Source organism: Panicum virgatum, chromosome 9K, assembly GCF_016808335.1.
Source record: "Panicum virgatum strain AP13 chromosome 9K, P.virgatum_v5, whole genome shotgun sequence".
Taxonomy (NCBI): Eukaryota; Viridiplantae; Streptophyta; class Magnoliopsida; order Poales; family Poaceae; genus Panicum; species Panicum virgatum.
This window is the reverse complement of record NC_053144.1, coordinates 2,573,558-2,591,660: the sequence shown is the minus strand read 5'-3', so window position 1 is coordinate 2,591,660 and position 18,103 is coordinate 2,573,558. Positions and strand designations below refer to the sequence as shown.

The following is an 18,103-nucleotide window of genomic DNA, read 5'->3' as shown; positions in this document are numbered from 1 at the left end:
AGGTTTTGCTCCTCGGGCCGTAGCCCAACCCCAGGATGGCACAATCGTCACGAGAGGGGACAGGGACGGTCATTTCCTTCTCCTCCCCGGCGACGGCCGGGTTCCAGAGGACGCACGTGCTACGCCTCGGCCTGCCGGCGAGCAGCACGACGCCTTTGCACGTGTTGACGAACCTCTTGTTGAGGTACAGGGGCCCGGCGACCGCGCGCATCGGGGCGTTGCTGCCGCCGCCGGCGATGCTACCCTCAAATCGAGTTATTTGTAGATCGATTAGGTCTCCTCACCTCCGTTCTAGCGAGGAGACTTTATTTATAATAAATGCGCCAAGATGCGGCACGGTAAATACACGCAGTAAAAAATATTGTAAATACGGTAAATACTTGGTTGTCTCAAGTCCTAATGTTTGGATGTATAGATGGAACAACGAAAGTTGTCTACAAAGTAAGAAGAGAGCAGGACCAATCCGGTGTCCATCCATCCAGATACACGAAAAGCAGTGAAACAACCTACAGCCACCAGGATCCAGGACCCAACCACTCATCAGTTCATGATGCTACAACGATTGCGAAGCAACAGGCAACACGATGAACAGTTAACGAGCCATTTATAGAACGAGCAACGAGCATGTATCTATTCAGTCCTCTGCCTCTTCCTACCACCACACAACACAACAACGTTTCTAAAACGAATTCACATCTGCTAGCTGCGGACAGACAACGAGTATGGTTTCGATCAGATCACCCCCCCTACTACTGCCTCATTTTCTTCGAGCTGCAGTCCGGGCACTTGTAGTGCTTTATGTGGTCTGCTCGAGCGGGGGTAATCCGCACGCACTTGCCATGGAACCACCTCTCGCAGATGTCGCAGCCGATCCAGAACTCGTTCGAATTGTACAGCCCACCGCAGGTCCCGCAAAAGGTCTCGGTGTGCTCCTCGTCGTCTTCATCATCATCATCGTCACACTGTTTGGCAGCCGGAGCTGCTGTTCTAGAATTCTTCACGTGGCCGTCGCTTCCTCTCTGGACAAGCAACAGGTGTAATTTGAACAAAAGCAGCTGGATTCTCAGTTTCTGAAGCCAGAGTTTGATCTTAATAGTTAGCTGTTGGAAAGATGAATGTGGCACCTTTGACGAGTGTCTGGACTTGCCGCTGCTATCAACACCAGATCTATCTCTGCCATGTTTCCTGTCTGAGAATGCTTCAAAGACGGATGGAAGATCACTGACCATGCTGAATAAGCGCTTCCTGAAGAGTAGAAGGAGCAAATAATCAAATATGAAGCTGCAGCAACTTCTCACAAACTTGACAAATAATTTGTAATTGCAATCAATTGCCTAGTGTGGATCAAAATTAGTCTCAATGTACTATCAGAAAGATTTCCGTCAGTAGTCAGCACACAACATGTCTTCAAACAGAGGTTACCAATTTGCTAATTTGTAAATGAGTTGATAAAGAGCTGTGAATACACCACCAGTAAACCAGTAACACTGTTCTGGTTATGTACAGCGGCAAAGAATCTGACTAGCTTTCTGGAAACAATAGCGCAATAAAATGTTCAGAATTAAAAAAAAAAACAGTCAGAACAACACTATAATAGAGGAGAACCGAGAACATATGCAAGAGTGGCTGACAGAATGATACAGTACAAGAATAATGCAAACCAAAATTTTTCCCTAAAGGATGGAACTAGCGAGAATCTCAGAATCTACGCTCCAGTATTACAAGACAGAACAGGCCTACGGTTGAAAAATGGTGACATACAACTAAAAGATTGCCAATGTTTGAAACTTACAATACAAAAGGTGATAGATCTATCCCTTCCAAAAGAGTTTGAGTTACGGTGATTTCATTTAATTTACATCTGTATAGATGAGCTAAGTCTGCAAGTGAGCAAAAGTATGCAAACTGGAGGTTCTGGAAAATGCTCTGGACCAAAAAGCAGCAACCAGAAAAGGCATAGAGGACAAATTATGCATAAATTCTCGCTGTGATTCTCATAATAAGTGGAAAACTTGCAATAGAATGTGCCACATAAGGGAACATAATCAGCGTTCTCAAATAACAAAGGAGGTTGAAACAACTTCAACGCCAAGGCAGTCAAAATACTACAGACGGGTGAGCATTAAAATGCTGAGAATAAGAACATGATAGACACAAGAGATATAATAGGATGAAACAATCAAAATTTTCATTTACACAATGCAAAATACACAAAATAGTCGAGAAAAAGAAAAGGGGTTTGCACATTATGAGTATAGCAACTTAGCAAGAGCTATTTGAAAATTTAAATTAAAATAAAAATAAATATCAATTAATCGATATACCGCCCATGCAGTTCAGAAGATATAGGCATTGACTATAAGCACATTTTGCCTAATATCCTTCTGTATTTTCAAGAATCCACATACCAGAAGATCAGTACATTGGCACATGATGTTAGGATAACCCAACTTAAAAAAAATCATCGTCGCAAACTTCTGCATACGCATATATTTTCCCAAATTTTCGATTAACTAAAATTATGTCCAGCAATTGAACTAGCAAACAAGCAGTAACATTGTAGGAAGCTTTGTTAAGGTGTCAAGATTAAAATGGTTCTTTTTCCCATGTCCTTGTTCCATTTGGTTAAAGTATATTTGTATTTCCCGTTGTAAACATTGTATCAACCAGTAAATGACACCTACTCCAACAACCATGAAGACATCTTTGAAAGAACTAATTACCCTACAATTCATGTCAGAATGAGTTCAGATATGAATGGCCCAGCAATCAATGTAGGAGAAGACTTCAGTCTTCAGGATAGTACATGCCTCTTTAAGCTTTGGTTCTAGAACTTGTGGCATTGTTCTTTAAAACAAAAATAGGAATGATATTAGAATTCACAGAAGCAAATGAACATTAAATTGTGGAGCCACATAAAAGCACAAGATCTTCAACTTTTCTACATGATTTTCTGAAATAAAGTTGAAAAAGGACATAGAGGTTGGCACCCTATAATGAACTGATGGGCCCATGATCTTCGAATACCTACATCCCACCCTATGAAATGTGTTATCATGAAATGTGAAGTCTCGTGAATGTGGTTGCACCTTGTAGCATGAACAAAAAGAAAAATAAAGGAAAACAGCATGCAAAGGTGCCAATAAAGTAAACTCATCCCCAAAGCATGAACCCTAATTCACTCAAAGGAAACAAAAAGAGGAGCACACCAAACATGTGCACATGCACCAAGTGAAACAAAAATAAATAGATCATAAACACGAACACGCGTATCCCCACTCCCCAGTCACCTAATAAACAAACAAACCGATTCACCAAAACGGCAAAAATTGAAGTTAAAGAGAGAACAAGCATTTACTGCCCCAACCAACTCAAGGGGACTGCTTGAAAGATTGAATCGAATTCAGTGTGTACAGTGTCGGAATAGCATTGGTACCGATCGTTGGCGTTGAGGCGTGCGCCGAAGAAGAAGGCGACGGAAATGAGCCACGAGTCGGAGTGGACTGCGACGAGTGAGAGCCAGTCCCGGCGTTGCATGCCGTCCCGCGCGAAGTTGATGCCCAGCGCCGGCTCCGGCATCTCCGGCGGCACCTCCTCCGCTGGCGGCGCCACCGCCCAGGTCCCGTTGGGGAGGCCGTACAGGCACAAATTCTCCTTGTCTGCGCGCAGGAAAGCAAAAAAAAGTCCGATCCGCTCAGCTCCCACCCTGGATCCACCACTCCACGCACGCACCCGAGAACAGCTCGCCCCGGATCGATCTCACTCACCTGGGTCGCAGGAGCTGTAGAAATCGTCCACATCTGCACCAGCAACGACACGAGAGGCGAGCGCGGCGTTAGATCTGCGAGAGGCTCAAATCGCTGCGGCGAGGCGGAGGGGAGCGGTCGTTACCGGAGGTGAGGGCGCCGACGAGGCCTGCGCGGCGGCCGGAGAAGTCCTTGTAGATTTCCTCGACCGAGCGCGGGTTGGACGAGACGGACGCGGGGGCCATATCCATGCGCAACGGACGGGGCCCGTCGATGCGCGCCCTCGCCGGCGGCGGCGGCGGCGTGCTCGGCCGGCGGCGGCGGGGCGGGGCGGGGACGGGCAGCTGCGGCGGCCGACGAGCCGAACGCACACAGGAGTTGGGATTCGGCCGGCTGGCTTTGCTTCCTCGCCTATCTTTATTATTACACCAGGCCGAAGCAAAAGGGTTCGTTTGTTTCGGTCACGCCTCGCGGCCCGCGGCGCGATGCCACCTCATCGGGGCGCGGTCACTGACACGAGGGGTCAGGAGCGCGGGGCTTGTGCCGACCCCACGTGGAGGTGAGATGCCTGGAGTGGTGGTAGGGGACAACTAGGTGAAGCCTAGGGGGGGCGCGGGCACGGATAGGCTGCTGACCTGGCGCCGATAGGGATACGGCCCAGGTCAAGCATAACCCGGGCCCGTGGTGGGTCACTCCGCGCCTGGCCCGTTTCAGAATCAGATCGCAGTTTCCAGTTTTAAACTGCTCCGCTGATGCATGATGCAGCAGGTCTCGCGGGAGAAGCCAGCGACGCCTTCCGGTCCGTCGATCCCATCATCATCGGTTCATAACTTCAGTGAACGAACAGTCAACAGGTGTACAGAGTATTCAGAAGCAGTGGGATGCCAAGTGCCAACCATTGCTTCACCCACACGAGGGCCAAGTTTAACAGCTGAGATTTCAGAAACACGCCACGATGGCAAGACTTGATCATATATAACATCACACCGACAAGCAGTTTAGAATTCAAATTCTGATGCTTCTCAACAAAACTATGGCCAGCAGGTACTGTCTTGCTGATGGTAAGGCTCATCTAGACATAGCATGAGTTCTTACATGAGATAGACCTTCAGCCGCGCCACAGGCCCCAAAACATTACAGGTTTCATTGTGGCAAGAGGGAAACAGATTTTTAAGATCTCGGCTTCTCCTTCTTCTCCTTGAAGAGGGCCAGCAGGGAAACTCCAGAGACCTTCACGACCTTGAAACGGACACCGGGAATATCTCCCACAGCATGACCCTTACGACCGAACCCAGCAATCAGCACCTCATCCTACAGAGATAGCGAGCGCCATAATTAGCAGTGGACAATGCCGAGGGACAAAATCATTTGCCACTGAGTGCCCAATGAGTGGGGGGGAATAGAACTTACATTTTCCTCAATGTAATTCAAGCAACCATCGTTAGGCACAAAGGCAGCAATCTTCTTCCCATTCTTCACGAGCTGGACACGGGCACACTTACGGATAGCAGAGTTTGGCTGCTTAGCCTCAATGCCACTGCAATTGAAGTAGAGCATGTCAGGTGTTAGTTAATTTGATTGTTCTTCAGAAACAAATTAACAGCTAGTGTATTTCAATCTCACATCTTTTCAAGGACGATTCCCTTTGCGTGTGATGAGCCAGCAAAAGGTTTCTTCCACTCATTGCCGAGATGGCTCTTCTTGTAGGCTTTGTCAGCCCACCTCTGGTTCCTTCTGTGGGTCTTGAGCTTGCGCCCAGCTCCCATACCACGTGTCTTACTGCAGGAGAATTACAGACATTAGCATTCATGTAACTAACTTGAGAACAAATGTAGCAAATGAAACTCCACATCAAACATTTCCAATTATAAACATACAGCTAAAGAACAAAATTACTTCATTTCTTCAAAGTCCAACTGGAGTACTTACTCAACTAGCATAACAAAGAAGTGAATGTGTATTTTGTAATGACTCAACTAGCATAACACAGGAAATGTAGGCTAGCATATCAAACTCCACATCAACATTTCCAATCATAAATATCAAGAAGCAAATACAGCTACTGCTTTCTCAGTGTGCACCATATTCAATCTTCACCTGCAAATGCTCCAGATACAAAGGAGCCAGGCTGAATGCAAATTTCATAAAGCAGAGATCTATTAAACTGTGTGGCTCAACACCTGAACTCTATTTATCTGCTGTAAGACTTCTACTTTGAAATCATCTGCTATAAGTACGGCCCAGAAAGTAGTAGCTTGTAAGTACAAAGCTCAACTTAATTAAAAGCATGACAAGCCTAAAACATACGATTTTATTTATGTTTGGCAACCACATGAGTAACTACATGAAAAATCGGACAACTGTCAGAGCAAAAGAACAAGAAAATGTCTAGAATTCCATGACCATTTCAAAGAAACTAGTGTGGCAAAAGAACAACTGTCATAGAGTGACAGTAGATGTGATACCATGTAAATCTCTGGTGCTCAACAAACGTACATGCTATTATATCCCAGTGAGCCCTAGAACCACGCTAGTACTACTAATGTCTTCCATTATGAGGGCATTTGTTCAGATTAAATGTGAAAATGTATCCAAATTGATTTTATAAGGATTGTATAGTGCAAGTTGGTGGTATTCAGCTTTCAAACATTAAACTACTCTCTGAATCCCTTTATTCAGTACATGTTAAAGGCAAAAAAAACAGGTATTAACAGTTAGACATGCCAGGGTGAGATTTCTGTACCAATATAGGCAGGTGCACAAAATTAGTAGATTGTTAACCTTCAGAATTTCTAATTTTGAGACAGTATACAGAAGTTAGAAACTAGTAGGAGATAATATTGCGAAGCAATCGGCATTGTAGATGCACCATAACGATAATGCACAGCATCAAGTACATGCTTATGCCAGCAGCTCAGGAAAGACTAGTATAAACAGAATTACAATATATGACAACAGTCTCAAAAATTTTCAGGAAACCAGTGAGGCTACCATTTTAAACTAATCCCTGAGGTGCAAATTTTCATTCAATTTAGTTGCAACAGATTAGAAACATGATTAGAATCGAACACGAAACCATGCGAACTCGGCAGCTCCAACTACGAATCGTGCATCAAATAAGGCAACAGACCGCGTCCACCAACGAGTAATAGAAGGATACCCTATCGTTAGTAATTCAATAACACCCAACATATGAGGCAAAGGTTCGGCATCAAATCTACTACTCAGCAAGCATTCAAAAAATTCTTTGAATCAACAAGTAGAGAAAACAACATGCATCGCAAGGTAATGTGTTGAAACGTTGGCATCTAATAGATCTAGAAAAAAATGGCGCCGAAGAACTAGGAAATCAGATCGAGAACACGTTCAATTACCCCATGTTGGATAGGCGAAGGTGACGCCTAGCTCGTAGCGGGAGAAGGGCGGACGACGGCGAGGGCGCTGGAGCTAGCGGCGGCGGCGGCGTAAGGGTTTGGAGCCGGAATGGGCGAGGTGTTTATATGCCTTCGGACCTGGGCTAGGGCTCGTGCTTTGTTCGCTTAAATGGGCTAAGGCCTTTTGGTCGACCAATTTGGGCCACATTTTTGCTGCTTCGGTCAGAGCCCATCCATTCTAGATGGTGACCTATTCTCAAAAAAAAAAATCTAGATGGCGACGCAAAATCGGCCCCTTTCCCTTTTTGGGCCGTCAACGCCGTGTAAAGTGAGCTGCATTTAGTAGTGGCCCAACAAACAAAAACGAAACAAGAGAAAAAAAAATATCAGGAAAAATAACCTCACACCTTGCTTTCAATTCGTGACCCGATCATCAAGTCCACATCGCCGAAATTCGCCCACAAACCTCTAATTTGAGTCGAGAAGCATCAAATCCGTGCCAGCTCGAGACAAAATTGCAAATCAAACCCAATGAATACACATCACGCCGTACAGTATGGGTCGGGCTCGGACGCTACGACTGCTAAAGAAGCAAGTACGCTCACGGCCCTAAATTAATCCTCCATGTTACGAAGTCACATCTCGTTACGAGTTTACGACCACAAGATCTCCCGGTCAGGCGAGAACACGACGCGCCACGAGATCCAAAAGCCGCGCGACGCGCGGAAGCGCCACCACGACGTCGCGGTCCGGCAGTTAATAAGCCGCGGGCGGGGGCTGGCACGGGCGCGCTCCACGTTTCCACCCCCGCCACGCACGGCGCGGCACGAGCGGAGTACGTTAAGCCAGCGGCCGGCCGCCGCAGACGAAGCCTGCCAGGCAGGCTCACACTGACCGACCGGTCGCCCATTGAAGTCGGAAGGAGCACTGTGCACGTCGGGCCGGCGCCAAAGCCACCGGTGGCGCGCTGTCGCCGTCCCTCCCGCGCCGCCGTCACGGGGTATTTTCCCGGTGCACTGTTCCGCCCGCCGGTCGCCGACGCATTTTTTTCGCGGTTAACCAGCGCCGGCCAACCCACCCCACCCGCGCGTGCATCTCGTGCTCGCCGCGCATTTCTTTGCGGTTTCGGGAGGTGGGCCTCGCGGCTACGCCTACGCCTACGCGCGCGTCCGTGCGTAGAGTGCCCGAGCCGCGCACGGGCTGCGGCCGCGGTCACGCCCACGCGGCCGCCGGCGGCACGGCCGGCGCTCGTGCGCGCGGGGGGGGGGGGGGGGGGGGGACAGACCGGCCGCGCGCCGCCGGTTCGGCGGCGGCGGGCACGGGCGCGGCGGCATTGACCGTCGGGAGCAGGGGCAGCCAGACGGCCAGACCCCGGGCTGGCGAGCGAGAGGCTAAGCACGCCATGCCACTGTGCGGCGGGATTGGTCTGGGATTTTGTCTGGCAATAATGCGCCCTTTGTCTGGCTAAGCACGCCATGACCAATAAGCGTGCCGACGGGTACGGCGCGTTGCTTTTGTTTTGCAAAACAAAGTACCGGCCGTACAGAAAGGGTACCGCCGATCGTGGCGCGGCCACTGTGCTGTGCCGCGGGGCATTATTGGTCGCGGCAGTGGGAGAACGGGGGCCGCCGGGATCTCATCTGCCTGCCGCACAAGCGCAACGCCGTTGTCGGTTGCTGATTGGCCACAGGCATATCGAGCCTCCGGGTTCGGGCCAGCCGCCAACGGAGCTGGTATCCCGTATCAGGCTATTCTGCCCATTTGGTTCGTGGGTGAGTTTGTCACTTGTCAGAGTGGTCGCCGGCTTTCCAAGGAAAGCCACACTAATCTGTGTCATGGTGAGTTTGTTTATTCGTGGTACTTGTTTATACAAGCTTTTCTTACTTATTATTTATGAAATAATTAAAATAGTATCAACTTGCCAAATAAAACGATACTTGTTGTTACTGACAGTTTTGGAGTTTGCATATGATATTGTACACCGAACGTTACTTCATTTAGAAGGACCAACCTTTTACGTTGCAATCATAAAGCTTAAATAATTTTTGCATTCATTGTCTGGAACCCATCTTTGATCCACTCGCACAATGGAACTGTGATGTTACCTGAAAAGTCATTCGCCGACATAAGTATTTTAACACTTACTTTTCAACAAACCAAATATTCCCATGGTCGTCTACCACATTCATAGTACCATGTTTTATTATCGCATCACATTCATAGTACCATGTTTTATTATCGCATCAGATTCAACTAAATTAGAAAAATATTGTAATTCTGATTCTTCGTATAGAATCGCTAGAAAAGCAACACAATTATTATTGTCACTATCGGTACGATATAAAAAACTACAATATTTCTGAGCCACTCTTTCTCGACTAAAGAAAAATAATATTTCTGTAGCACGTTTCGGTTTTATTTGGTAACTATTGTCCAATCATGGAGTAATTAATCTCAAAAGATTTGTCTCGTCATTTACAACTAAATTGTGCAATTAGTTATATTTTTTAACTACATTTAATATTTCATGCATATATCGTAAAATTCGATGTGATGTGCGTCAGTCAAAAATTTTGACGGAACTAAACACAGCCTAGCTAAAGAAACCAGCGGCTAGTGCAGCTAAACCCATGGCAACCACAGGGAGCCACTCCGTAACCCGCTTCCGGCGAGCCGCCGGGCGACACGTTAACCGCCGTGGCGGAGGCGACCGTGCCCGTAGCACAAAAATAGTTTACCTTTGATACCCTTCACACTCCTCGACGTCCCATCTCCCTTTCCTTTTCTCCCACTGCTCCCCCCTACCCTTTCTCTCTCTCTCCTCTCGTCCTCCCTCACCCCACCCCATGGCCACCACCACCACCCACTGCTCCTCCTCCCACCTCGCTACTTATCGTGTCTGCGCTGCTCCTGCTCCTGCTCCGGCGCCATAGAGATCGACGTACGCGCACGTAGATTGGTCGGAGCCGCCGATCGAGCTGGTAGTACTAGTAGTGGTGGAGCAGGAGGCGGAGACTGACTGGCTGGTGAGTTGAAGCTTGAGCGGGAGGAGGAGGTTGCCTCCGGCGGGCCCCGGATCGGAGATGGTGCTGGATCTCAATGTGGCGTCGCCGGAGGACTCGGGTACGTCGAGCTCGTCCGTCCTCAACTCCGGGGACGGCGGCTTCCGGTTCGGCCTGCTCGGGAGCCCCGTCGACGACGACGACTGCTCCGGCGAGATGGCGCCGGGCGCCTCCTCGGGATTCACGACGCGGCAGCTTTTCCCGGCCCCGGCCCCACCGGCCGAGCCGGAGCGGGCGGCGGCGCCAGTGCCGGTGTGGCAGCCACGCCGCGCCGAGGATCTCGGCGTGGCGCAGAGGCCGGTGGCGCCCGCGAAGAAGACACGGCGCGGGCCGAGGTCGCGTAGCTCGCAGTACAGGGGCGTCACCTTCTACAGAAGGACGGGCCGCTGGGAGTCGCACATCTGGTACTCTGCCTCTGACCTCTGCTTCGTCGTAATTACCATCTATTACTAATCCATCTGCTCATGGAACTATTAATCACTTTCTCCTGTTCCTGCTCCTGCTACTTGATTTGGGCAGGGATTGCGGGAAGCAAGTCTACCTAGGTGAGCGCCTGAGTTCTATAAGTTTTAGCTGTTTATTAGGCTTCGTTCGTTTGATTTGGTTTCGATGTCCTGATGCTGTTCTATCAGGTGGCTTTGACACTGCGCACGCAGCTGCGAGGTTAGGGAGCTCTGCTTGCTTGGATTCAAGTCGATCTGCAGTTTGATGACAGGTGCGCTGAATTGGTAATTTTGGATCACGCAGGGCATACGATCGAGCTGCGATCAAGTTCCGCGGGCTAGAAGCTGACATCAACTTCAGTCTGGGCGACTACGAGGATGATCTGAAGCAGGTAATGGTTGCGTCAAAATGGATTCTGCAGTTTTTCCTTGGTCGATCTCCATCTCTTGAAGTGGATTGATGAGTGTGCTTTCAGATGAGGAATTGGACCAAGGAGGAGTTCGTGCACATACTCCGCCGACAGAGCACGGGGTTCGCAAGAGGGAGTTCCAAGTACCGCGGCGTGACGCTGCACAAGTGCGGCCGCTGGGAGGCGAGGATGGGCCAACTTCTTGGCAAGAAGTAAGCTGGCAATAAAATTTCAACCTGCATATATAGTAGACCCCTGTTATTAACGTTTCTGCTTTGTTAGCTTATATTTGTTCAAATCTTTTTATCCATGGTTATGAGCAAAATATGTTGAAATATAGATGGCTTATTTTGTCTTTGTGCGTGGGTGTGATGATCAGGCCACACAGTGTATGATCATGTTAGGTGCTTGACTACTAGTGGCTTGCAGGTGACTGCAAAGAATACAACTACGTGATTTTAGTTGGGTTCAGTGTGTTTTATAATCCATGCTACTAGTAGTTAGTGTGTCTCTGTTACATTGGTGAAAGATGCACTTCCCCCACTCAATTGTTCTTCCATGGCACCTAACAATGGATACAGACTATTTGCAGCAACCACTAGATTTCACATATGTGCATTTGCAGACAATGCGATTCTTGCGCTTTTTAGCCAAGGACCATTTTTGTCAAAGCCTACTAGTCTAGGCATCCTTCTGGAGACATATATCTCTGAACTGGAATTCACATGCAGGTACATCTATCTTGGGCTCTTTGACAGCGAAGTTGAAGCTGCAAGGTAATAAAATAATTTTTACTGCTCATTTTCTTTAAGGGCATGCCCGCGATTGTATCAGCTCCGTTAATTTTGCTGACATTCATGCTTGTTGGATTTGGTAGAGCATATGACAGGGCAGCCCTTCGCTTCAATGGGAGGGAAGCTGTTACTAACTTTGAGCCTAGCTCCTACAATGCAGGAGATGCCCTGCCGGACACCGAAAATGAGGGTATTACAAACAGCCTGGCTGAAGTTTTTGTTGTCATACCAACCAAAGTATCCGGGCTGTATCTCATAATTGTCACTATGTTCTTAGCAATTGTTGATGCTGATGCCGTTGATTTGGATCTGCGGATTTCACAACCTAATGTGCAAGACCCTAAAAGGGACAATACTTTAGCTGGCCTCCAGCCAACATGTGACTCCCCTGAATCATCGAATACGGTGACTACGCAGGTAAACTTGCTTCAAGATTACTCTGCCATTGATATATATTTTTATGTATTTTCTACTTGCAGTAGCTCAAAAGGTATCCAGAAAAAATAGAATTTCAAAAAGTAAACTTGTCTTGGATCTTCATGTGGAATCTTTGCCTCTGATAGTTCCTAGTACGCCATACGGATTCATAGGATTATTTGATTGGCCTGTGGTTTGTTGGGATATACTCCCTCCTTCCCCGTTTATAAGGCATACACGTATATCAAGATTCAAATCTTCTCATCTTTGACCAATAATTTGACTATTAAATTTTTATTTTTATAATACAAATTTCATATGATTGGATTCATAATCAAATATAGTTTACAATAATTATAAGTTTATAATCAAAAGTGATATAATATATGATAAATAAATGGTCAAAGTGTTGTTTAGAAGACCGTGTCATGTTCCACCATGCCTTATAAATGGGGAAGGAGGGAGTAAATTCGTGGTCCAGGTCCTATGACTATTATTGATCTTACGATATTTGCACCTATATCTTACAGCCAATGAGCTCATCGTCCCCGTGGCCTATGTATCACCAAAGCCCAGCAGTACCATCTCACCATCAGCGCTTGTACTCATCAGCTTGTCCTGGCTTCTTTCCGAACCATCAGGTATCACCAAGACCTTTCTGTTATGCTTGCAAATTGCTACTCCTACGTATCAATTAGTCCAAACTGTTATTGTATCCAAAAGGGTTAACATGTCCTGTGTTCCAAGAAGAAAAGGGGGAAGAAGAAAAGGGGGGAAAAACTAAAATATGTCAACATTTCTTGCTAGTTAGACAGTCAGTGTTTCTTGTTTGAATGGGGGCACCGAGAAAAATGTAACAGTTTACGTGTTCTGAAATTTCCAATGAAATGTCTTGTTTCTTGGAAACTACAGCCCTTTTTCTTGGAATCTCAGCAGTGTACTACTCACTCAGTACTCTAGTGTTACTGTTTCGTGTGTGATCTGATTGATGTTTCCATCAGGCAGTTCTGCCCATTTTGCATCTTTTGAAAAAAAAAACTGCAGTCTCGTTCAGTCTAACAGTTTCATGACATAACATGGGATGCATCCTGGTACGCTGATCAGTGATCACGTGTTGCACCTTTGGTCCTGAGGATGCTCTGAGTTTACCAGGAGGCAGAGCTAGTGTGGAGTCTAACAGAATTTTGAAGAACTCTTTCATGCTCAATAATAATCATCCTTAGCTGAGGCCATTTTGATTTTGGTGAATAACCAAATGGTCCTTCATTCCTATCCCTGTGACCCTGTGATGAATGATTTTCAGGTAAGCCGTTACTGTGGTCAAAAGTTAACAAAGAGGCTCACGCTTGTGGTATGTTGCAACTGCAGGAAAGGACCATGGAGCGAAGGCCTGAGCTGGGCGCCCAGCCATTCCCCACCTGGGCATGGCAAATGCAGGGCTCCCCTCACATGCCGTTGCACCACTCTGCAGCATCATCAGGATTCTCTACCGCCCCCGGCGGCGCGAGCGGCGGCGTGCCGTTGCCGTCTCGCCCTCCGGCGGCGCAGTTCCCAAACCACCACCAATTCTTCTTCCCCTAGACCGCTTGGCACTTGACAACCTGCTGCTCCGGCTCAACTCCTTTGGGCCTCTGGGACGGCAGGAGCTGATCTTGTGTCGCGGCTTGTTTCCCGGTAACCGTGTTGTTTATTATAGGGAGGAAAGAGAGAGAGAGCCAGAAGTATGGCTCGTCTCCCTCCCTGGTATGGTATGGTGCCCTTGCTTAAAATATGGGTTATTGCTACAATCCCTTGGATTTGTCATGGTTGAGATTTTTCTACCCATGCATCAGTATTATATTTCGTTTTCTACCGGATCATCGATGTACACAAGTTGCTTAGGAGTTTGACTCCTTTTAAATTTCAAAAAGGAGTTTGACTCCTTTTGTTTTTAAGTTTGCATGAGAAGTTTGCCTTCAGGAATCAGGATGTGTGAACCAAAACCAAAAACCAACACGAGTACTCTTCTCATTCACCCTTTACCTTGCGAGGCCATGTTTAGTTTGCACCCTAAAATTTTTTTCACAAAAAAATAAATATATGCATGGAATACTAAACGAAGTTTACTTGCGAAATCTATTCACGGATAGGTGTAATTTTTCGAGACGAATCTAATGAGTCAAGTTGTTTCACAAATAAACTTCGTTTATTACTTCATACATATATTTATTTTTTTAGAAAAAAAATCAAAGTGCAAACCTCATACATATATTTATTTTTTTAGAAAAAAAATCAAAGTGCAAACCAAACGAAATGGCAAATCTGACAGTACTGTTGCGTTTTACCCGCAGCAGCCGTGGCGCTAGCGCAGCCCCTGGTCCGGCACTGTAGCCGGCCCCCGGGTGGTGGCGCCGGCTGACATGCGGGCCCCGCCGCTGGGTAAAGGCGACTGTGCCTCGTACGTTCCCTCGGCTGTCAGCGGCTGTCCGTTGGGGTTGCGATTGGCACCCACCACTTTGGGAGGGGTGGGGCAGCAGCTCGTGATGGGCGCGAGGGCCCCACCCCGGCCGCACTGTTGCAGTTAAGTCCGCACAGTGTAGTGAACTCTGCGGCACGGAACCAGCAGCAGCCAGCGGCACGGAGCCAGCAGCAGCGAGCACCACGGCACCAGCCCCCCCAGCCGAACATAGTGACTACCGCCAATCATTAATTAATTATTATTTTTAGATTCGTCATGAAAAATTATATTTATTTTTTAAAAAAAATTTACAAATAAATTTTATTTAACATTTCATAGATTCGAGATTTTTTTTACTGCGTGCACTAAAAACTCTGGTGGGAACCAAACAGAACCCTAGCCTTGTGGAACTAGCCAAGGCCCTGTTTGTTTCCGCTTTTCTGGATCTCGCTTTTCTGAGAATCAGAATTTTGAGATAAACTAGCTGTCTGGAGAATCGGCTGTCTGGATAAGCGGGGTGTTTGGCAATCCTGATTATTTTGAGTCGATTCTCTGGAATAAGCTGTAAAATATCTGAAATGCCCCCGAGACTAATGACATATCATTTTTCACTTTATAAGAGTAGAAGTCAATAATTCTTATATTTGTTATGTATCTTAGCTAGATAATTATATTACAATAATATAAAATATATATTAAAGTTAAATCTTTATCAAAAGATAGGCAAACACTTAATGTTTTGTAGATCAACGTAATGTCCCTACACTTGAATATATATTAAATTAAAGTCAAATCTTTACTTTATTCCTACTCTTTCCTCCTCTCTCATCCTTATCTGTTCTTCACGCATCGCTACTCCACTCGCATCATACCACACCTGCCCCTGCCGTCGCATCTGCATCCGTCCGGGGTGGAGCTTCGGCGCCGGCCGGCCGCCTCTGCCCGGCTTGGAGCCAGGTCCCGCTCGCTCCCACCACCTTCGCCCTGCCATGGAGCTCCGGCGTTGGCCGGCCACCTCTGCCTGACGCTGAGGTCCCGGCCGGCTTGAGGTCCCGCGCCAGTCCTGCCGTGGTCAGGGTCCCGTGCAACAGGGGAGGGAGAACGGTGGCGCGGCGGCACGGGCACCGGAGCACGAGCTGGGAGAGGGGGCGGCGAGAATGATTGGAGTCACGCCTCCACCTCGCCGTGGAGCTCTGGCACCGGCCGGCTGCCTCCGCCGGCTCAAGGTCCCGCGCAGCAACAGGAGAGGGCCCCGCGGATCAGGGAGGCGTCGGGCGCGGATCAGGAGCACCGTGCGGATCCGGGCCGCGCGGGAGCCGCACCGTCTCCCCCGACGACGGTGGAGAGGCGGCGCAGGAGGGGTGCCGGCGGTGGCAGAAGTGCGGCACCGGTAGAGGGGCGGCGGCGATATTGGGGCGGAGGGGTGGAACGGGAGAGGAGAGTCGGCAGACGGGGGGCAGGGGCAGTCAGCGGAAAATCGACTCGCTTCTCCCGTGCGCGAGTTCTGGGTCGTGGTGGGGAGAACCGCGATTCACGTTGTATCGGAGATTACTGGGGAAGCGGCGGCCCAGAGAAACAAAAAATAATTGAAGTGTTTGGGTGGGATTCTCGCTTATTCCCACTCAGAATCCGCTTATAAGCGGAAACAAACAGGGCCCAAGTATAGGCAGGGTGATATGCTATGCTCCTATACTACACGCCACTGTGCTGCCGGAGCGAGCAAAAGCAAGCAGGGGGCTGGCAGGCTAGAGGGGAGAGGTCGAGGAGGAGGAGCTACAACTCCTACTGGCTGGCTACTGCGACTCTGCCTGCTGTAGGAACAGGAGTGCCCCAGTACTGGCTGACTGCTACTGACTGACAGTGACAGTGACAGTGACCGAGTGACTGGGCAAGCTGCTGCGAGTGTGAGCGCTCCTTCCCCGCCCTATGGGTGGGCTTGGGCAGGCGCTCCGCTTCCGTGTGTGTCCGCGTGTGTCCCGTCGGGAGCACTGGAGCGGCACAGTTCCGCCGTCCCACGTCGCGCTCAACCCCTTCTCGTCATTTCCCCGTTGAGTACTCTTCCCCGTTTGCACCCGCTCCGCGTCCGATAGGCGACGCCACCTACTGCTCGGAATGGATTGGGTTTAATCCAGTATCCAATCGAATTTAAGCACTTAGATAAAATTGGATTTGGATGGCGATTTGGATGGCGGCCATGGGGCCGAAGGAGGGGGGGGGGGGGGGGGGAGGGGCGGGCAGGAGCACTCCATCTCGAGGTCGTCAGGTCCTAGTGGCACTTGGGCGAGGTGGGGAGGGGCGAGCGAGAGCACGCTCCTTCCGACGGTCGCCGGACCCATGTAGGACTTTGATGAGGAACGGCCATGAGGACCGAATGAGGGGCCGAAGGTGGGGTGGGGGGGGGGGGGGAGGGGGGAGCGGGAGCACTCCATCTCGAGGTCGCCGGGTCCTGGTGGCACTCCGGCGAGGCGCGGCTATAGGGCAGGAGGTGGGGAGGGGCAAGCGAGAGCACGCTCCATCCGACGGTCGCCGGACTCAGGTAGAACTTTGACGAGGAACGGCCATGGGGACCGAATGAGGAGCAAGGTTCACCAAACCGGTGGGAACCGGTCCGGTTTGACCGGTTACTGGTCAAATCGGTCCGGCCCGGTTCCGGTTTGGTCCGGTACCCAACCGGCCAAAATTCAAAATTTAAATTTAAATTCAAAAAATAAAAAATTCCTAAAAAAATCCTAAAAATACTTCAAGGTGCAATGAATCTAATAGTGTCAAATTTTCTCAAAAAATCGTTCATTTAGTATAGTTTGCGGGGATTTAAAGTTAAATCAAAAAATAAAAAAGAAAAAAATGGGCCGGCCCATTAAAGTCCACCGGTCAAACCGGCCGGTAAACCGGTCAAACCGGCCGGTAAACCGGTTGCACGTGAGCTTTTGAATTTGAATTTGAATTCAAACCGATCAAACCGGTCGGAACCGGTTGCACCGGATTTTTTAAATTTATTTGAATTTAGATTTGAATTCAACCGGTTTTCACCAGTTACCGGTCAAACCGGTCCGGTAAACCACTACCGGAGGGCGGCGGTTTGACCGGACCGGTCGGTTCGGTTAACCCTGATGAGGAGAGGGGCAAGCGGGAACGCTCCATCTCAGAGGCGCTGCCCCTGAGTGGCACTCTGGCAAGGGGCGGCCACGGGAGGATGAGCGAGAATGTTCCATCTCGGGGTCATCAGGCCTGAGTGAAATTCTGGTGAGGGTCGGCCATAGGATCGGAGGAGGGGATAGGCGACTCGGGTCACGGGGCTCGAGTGGGTCACCGGTGAGCGGCGCCCGAGAAGGCCGGAATGGAAGGGCTGGAGGGGAGGGACACTGCACACTGAAAGGATTGATTTGGATGGATTTAAATTTTTGTACTAGTTGGATTGGA

The 18,103-nt window shown here is 48.8% G+C and overlaps 3 protein-coding genes across 4 annotated transcripts; 1 reads left to right on the top strand and 2 right to left on the bottom strand.

Annotated features, from left to right (window-relative positions):
• Positions 1–449: 449 nt before the first annotated feature.
• On the bottom strand, positions 450–4,167 carry LOC120649293 (PHD finger protein ALFIN-LIKE 3-like). The gene is made up of 5 exons (XM_039926053.1): positions 3,892–4,167; positions 3,768–3,800; positions 3,437–3,659; positions 1,125–1,245; positions 450–1,019 (listed from the first exon to the last, which is right to left on the bottom strand). Exons 1-5 carry the CDS (start codon positions 3,995–3,997, stop codon positions 750–752), a joined length of 753 nt encoding a protein of 250 aa, XP_039781987.1. The 5' UTR covers positions 3,998–4,167; the 3' UTR covers positions 450–749.
• Positions 4,168–4,683: 516 nt separating this feature from the next.
• LOC120649294 (40S ribosomal protein S23) lies at positions 4,684–7,274 on the bottom strand. The gene is made up of 4 exons (XM_039926054.1): positions 7,121–7,274; positions 5,370–5,525; positions 5,157–5,283; positions 4,684–5,057 (listed from the first exon to the last, which is right to left on the bottom strand). The coding sequence occupies exons 1-4, from the start codon at positions 7,123–7,125 to the stop codon at positions 4,917–4,919; spliced, it is 429 nt and encodes a 142-aa protein (XP_039781988.1). The 5' UTR covers positions 7,126–7,274; the 3' UTR covers positions 4,684–4,916.
• A 2,617-nt stretch (positions 7,275–9,891) lies between these two features.
• On the top strand, positions 9,892–14,105 carry LOC120649292 (APETALA2-like protein 2). Of its 2 annotated transcripts, XM_039926052.1 has the most exons (10): positions 9,897–10,586; positions 10,702–10,727; positions 10,815–10,845; positions 10,930–11,017; positions 11,102–11,247; positions 11,767–11,811; positions 11,913–12,019; positions 12,107–12,246; positions 12,777–12,887; positions 13,615–14,105. In XM_039926052.1, exons 1-10 carry the CDS (start codon positions 10,204–10,206, stop codon positions 13,825–13,827), a joined length of 1,290 nt encoding a protein of 429 aa, XP_039781986.1. In that variant the 5' UTR covers positions 9,897–10,203; the 3' UTR covers positions 13,828–14,105. The 2 variants fall into 2 exon arrangements, with proteins under 2 accessions (XP_039781985.1, XP_039781986.1); XM_039926051.1 differs by having other exon boundaries at positions 9,892–10,586; positions 10,702–10,845.
• Positions 14,106–18,103: the final 3,998 nt, after the last annotated feature.

Coding starts and splice junctions, on each gene's coding strand:
- LOC120649293 (XM_039926053.1), bottom strand. CDS start 3,997: ATGGATATGGCCCCCGCGTCCGTCTCGTCCAACCCGCGCTCGGTCGAG. Junction 3,801..3,891: donor CGTCGGCGCCCTCACCTCCG/GTAACGACCGCT, acceptor TTGCTGGTGCAG/ATGTGGACGATTTCTACAGC. Junction 1,020..1,124: donor AGTCCAGACACTCGTCAAAG/GTGCCACATTCA, acceptor TTGCTTGTCCAG/AGAGGAAGCGACGGCCACGT.
- LOC120649294 (XM_039926054.1), bottom strand. Junction 5,284..5,369: donor GGAATCGTCCTTGAAAAGAT/GTGAGATTGAAA, acceptor CTTCAATTGCAG/TGGCATTGAGGCTAAGCAGC. Junction 5,058..5,156: donor TGAATTACATTGAGGAAAAT/GTAAGTTCTATT, acceptor CTATCTCTGTAG/GATGAGGTGCTGATTGCTGG.
- LOC120649292 (XM_039926051.1), top strand. CDS start 10,204: ATGGTGCTGGATCTCAATGTGGCGTCGCCGGAGGACTCGGGTACGTCG. Junction 11,812..11,912: donor AGCGAAGTTGAAGCTGCAAG/GTAATAAAATAA, acceptor TGGATTTGGTAG/AGCATATGACAGGGCAGCCC. Junction 12,247..12,776: donor CGAATACGGTGACTACGCAG/GTAAACTTGCTT, acceptor TATATCTTACAG/CCAATGAGCTCATCGTCCCC.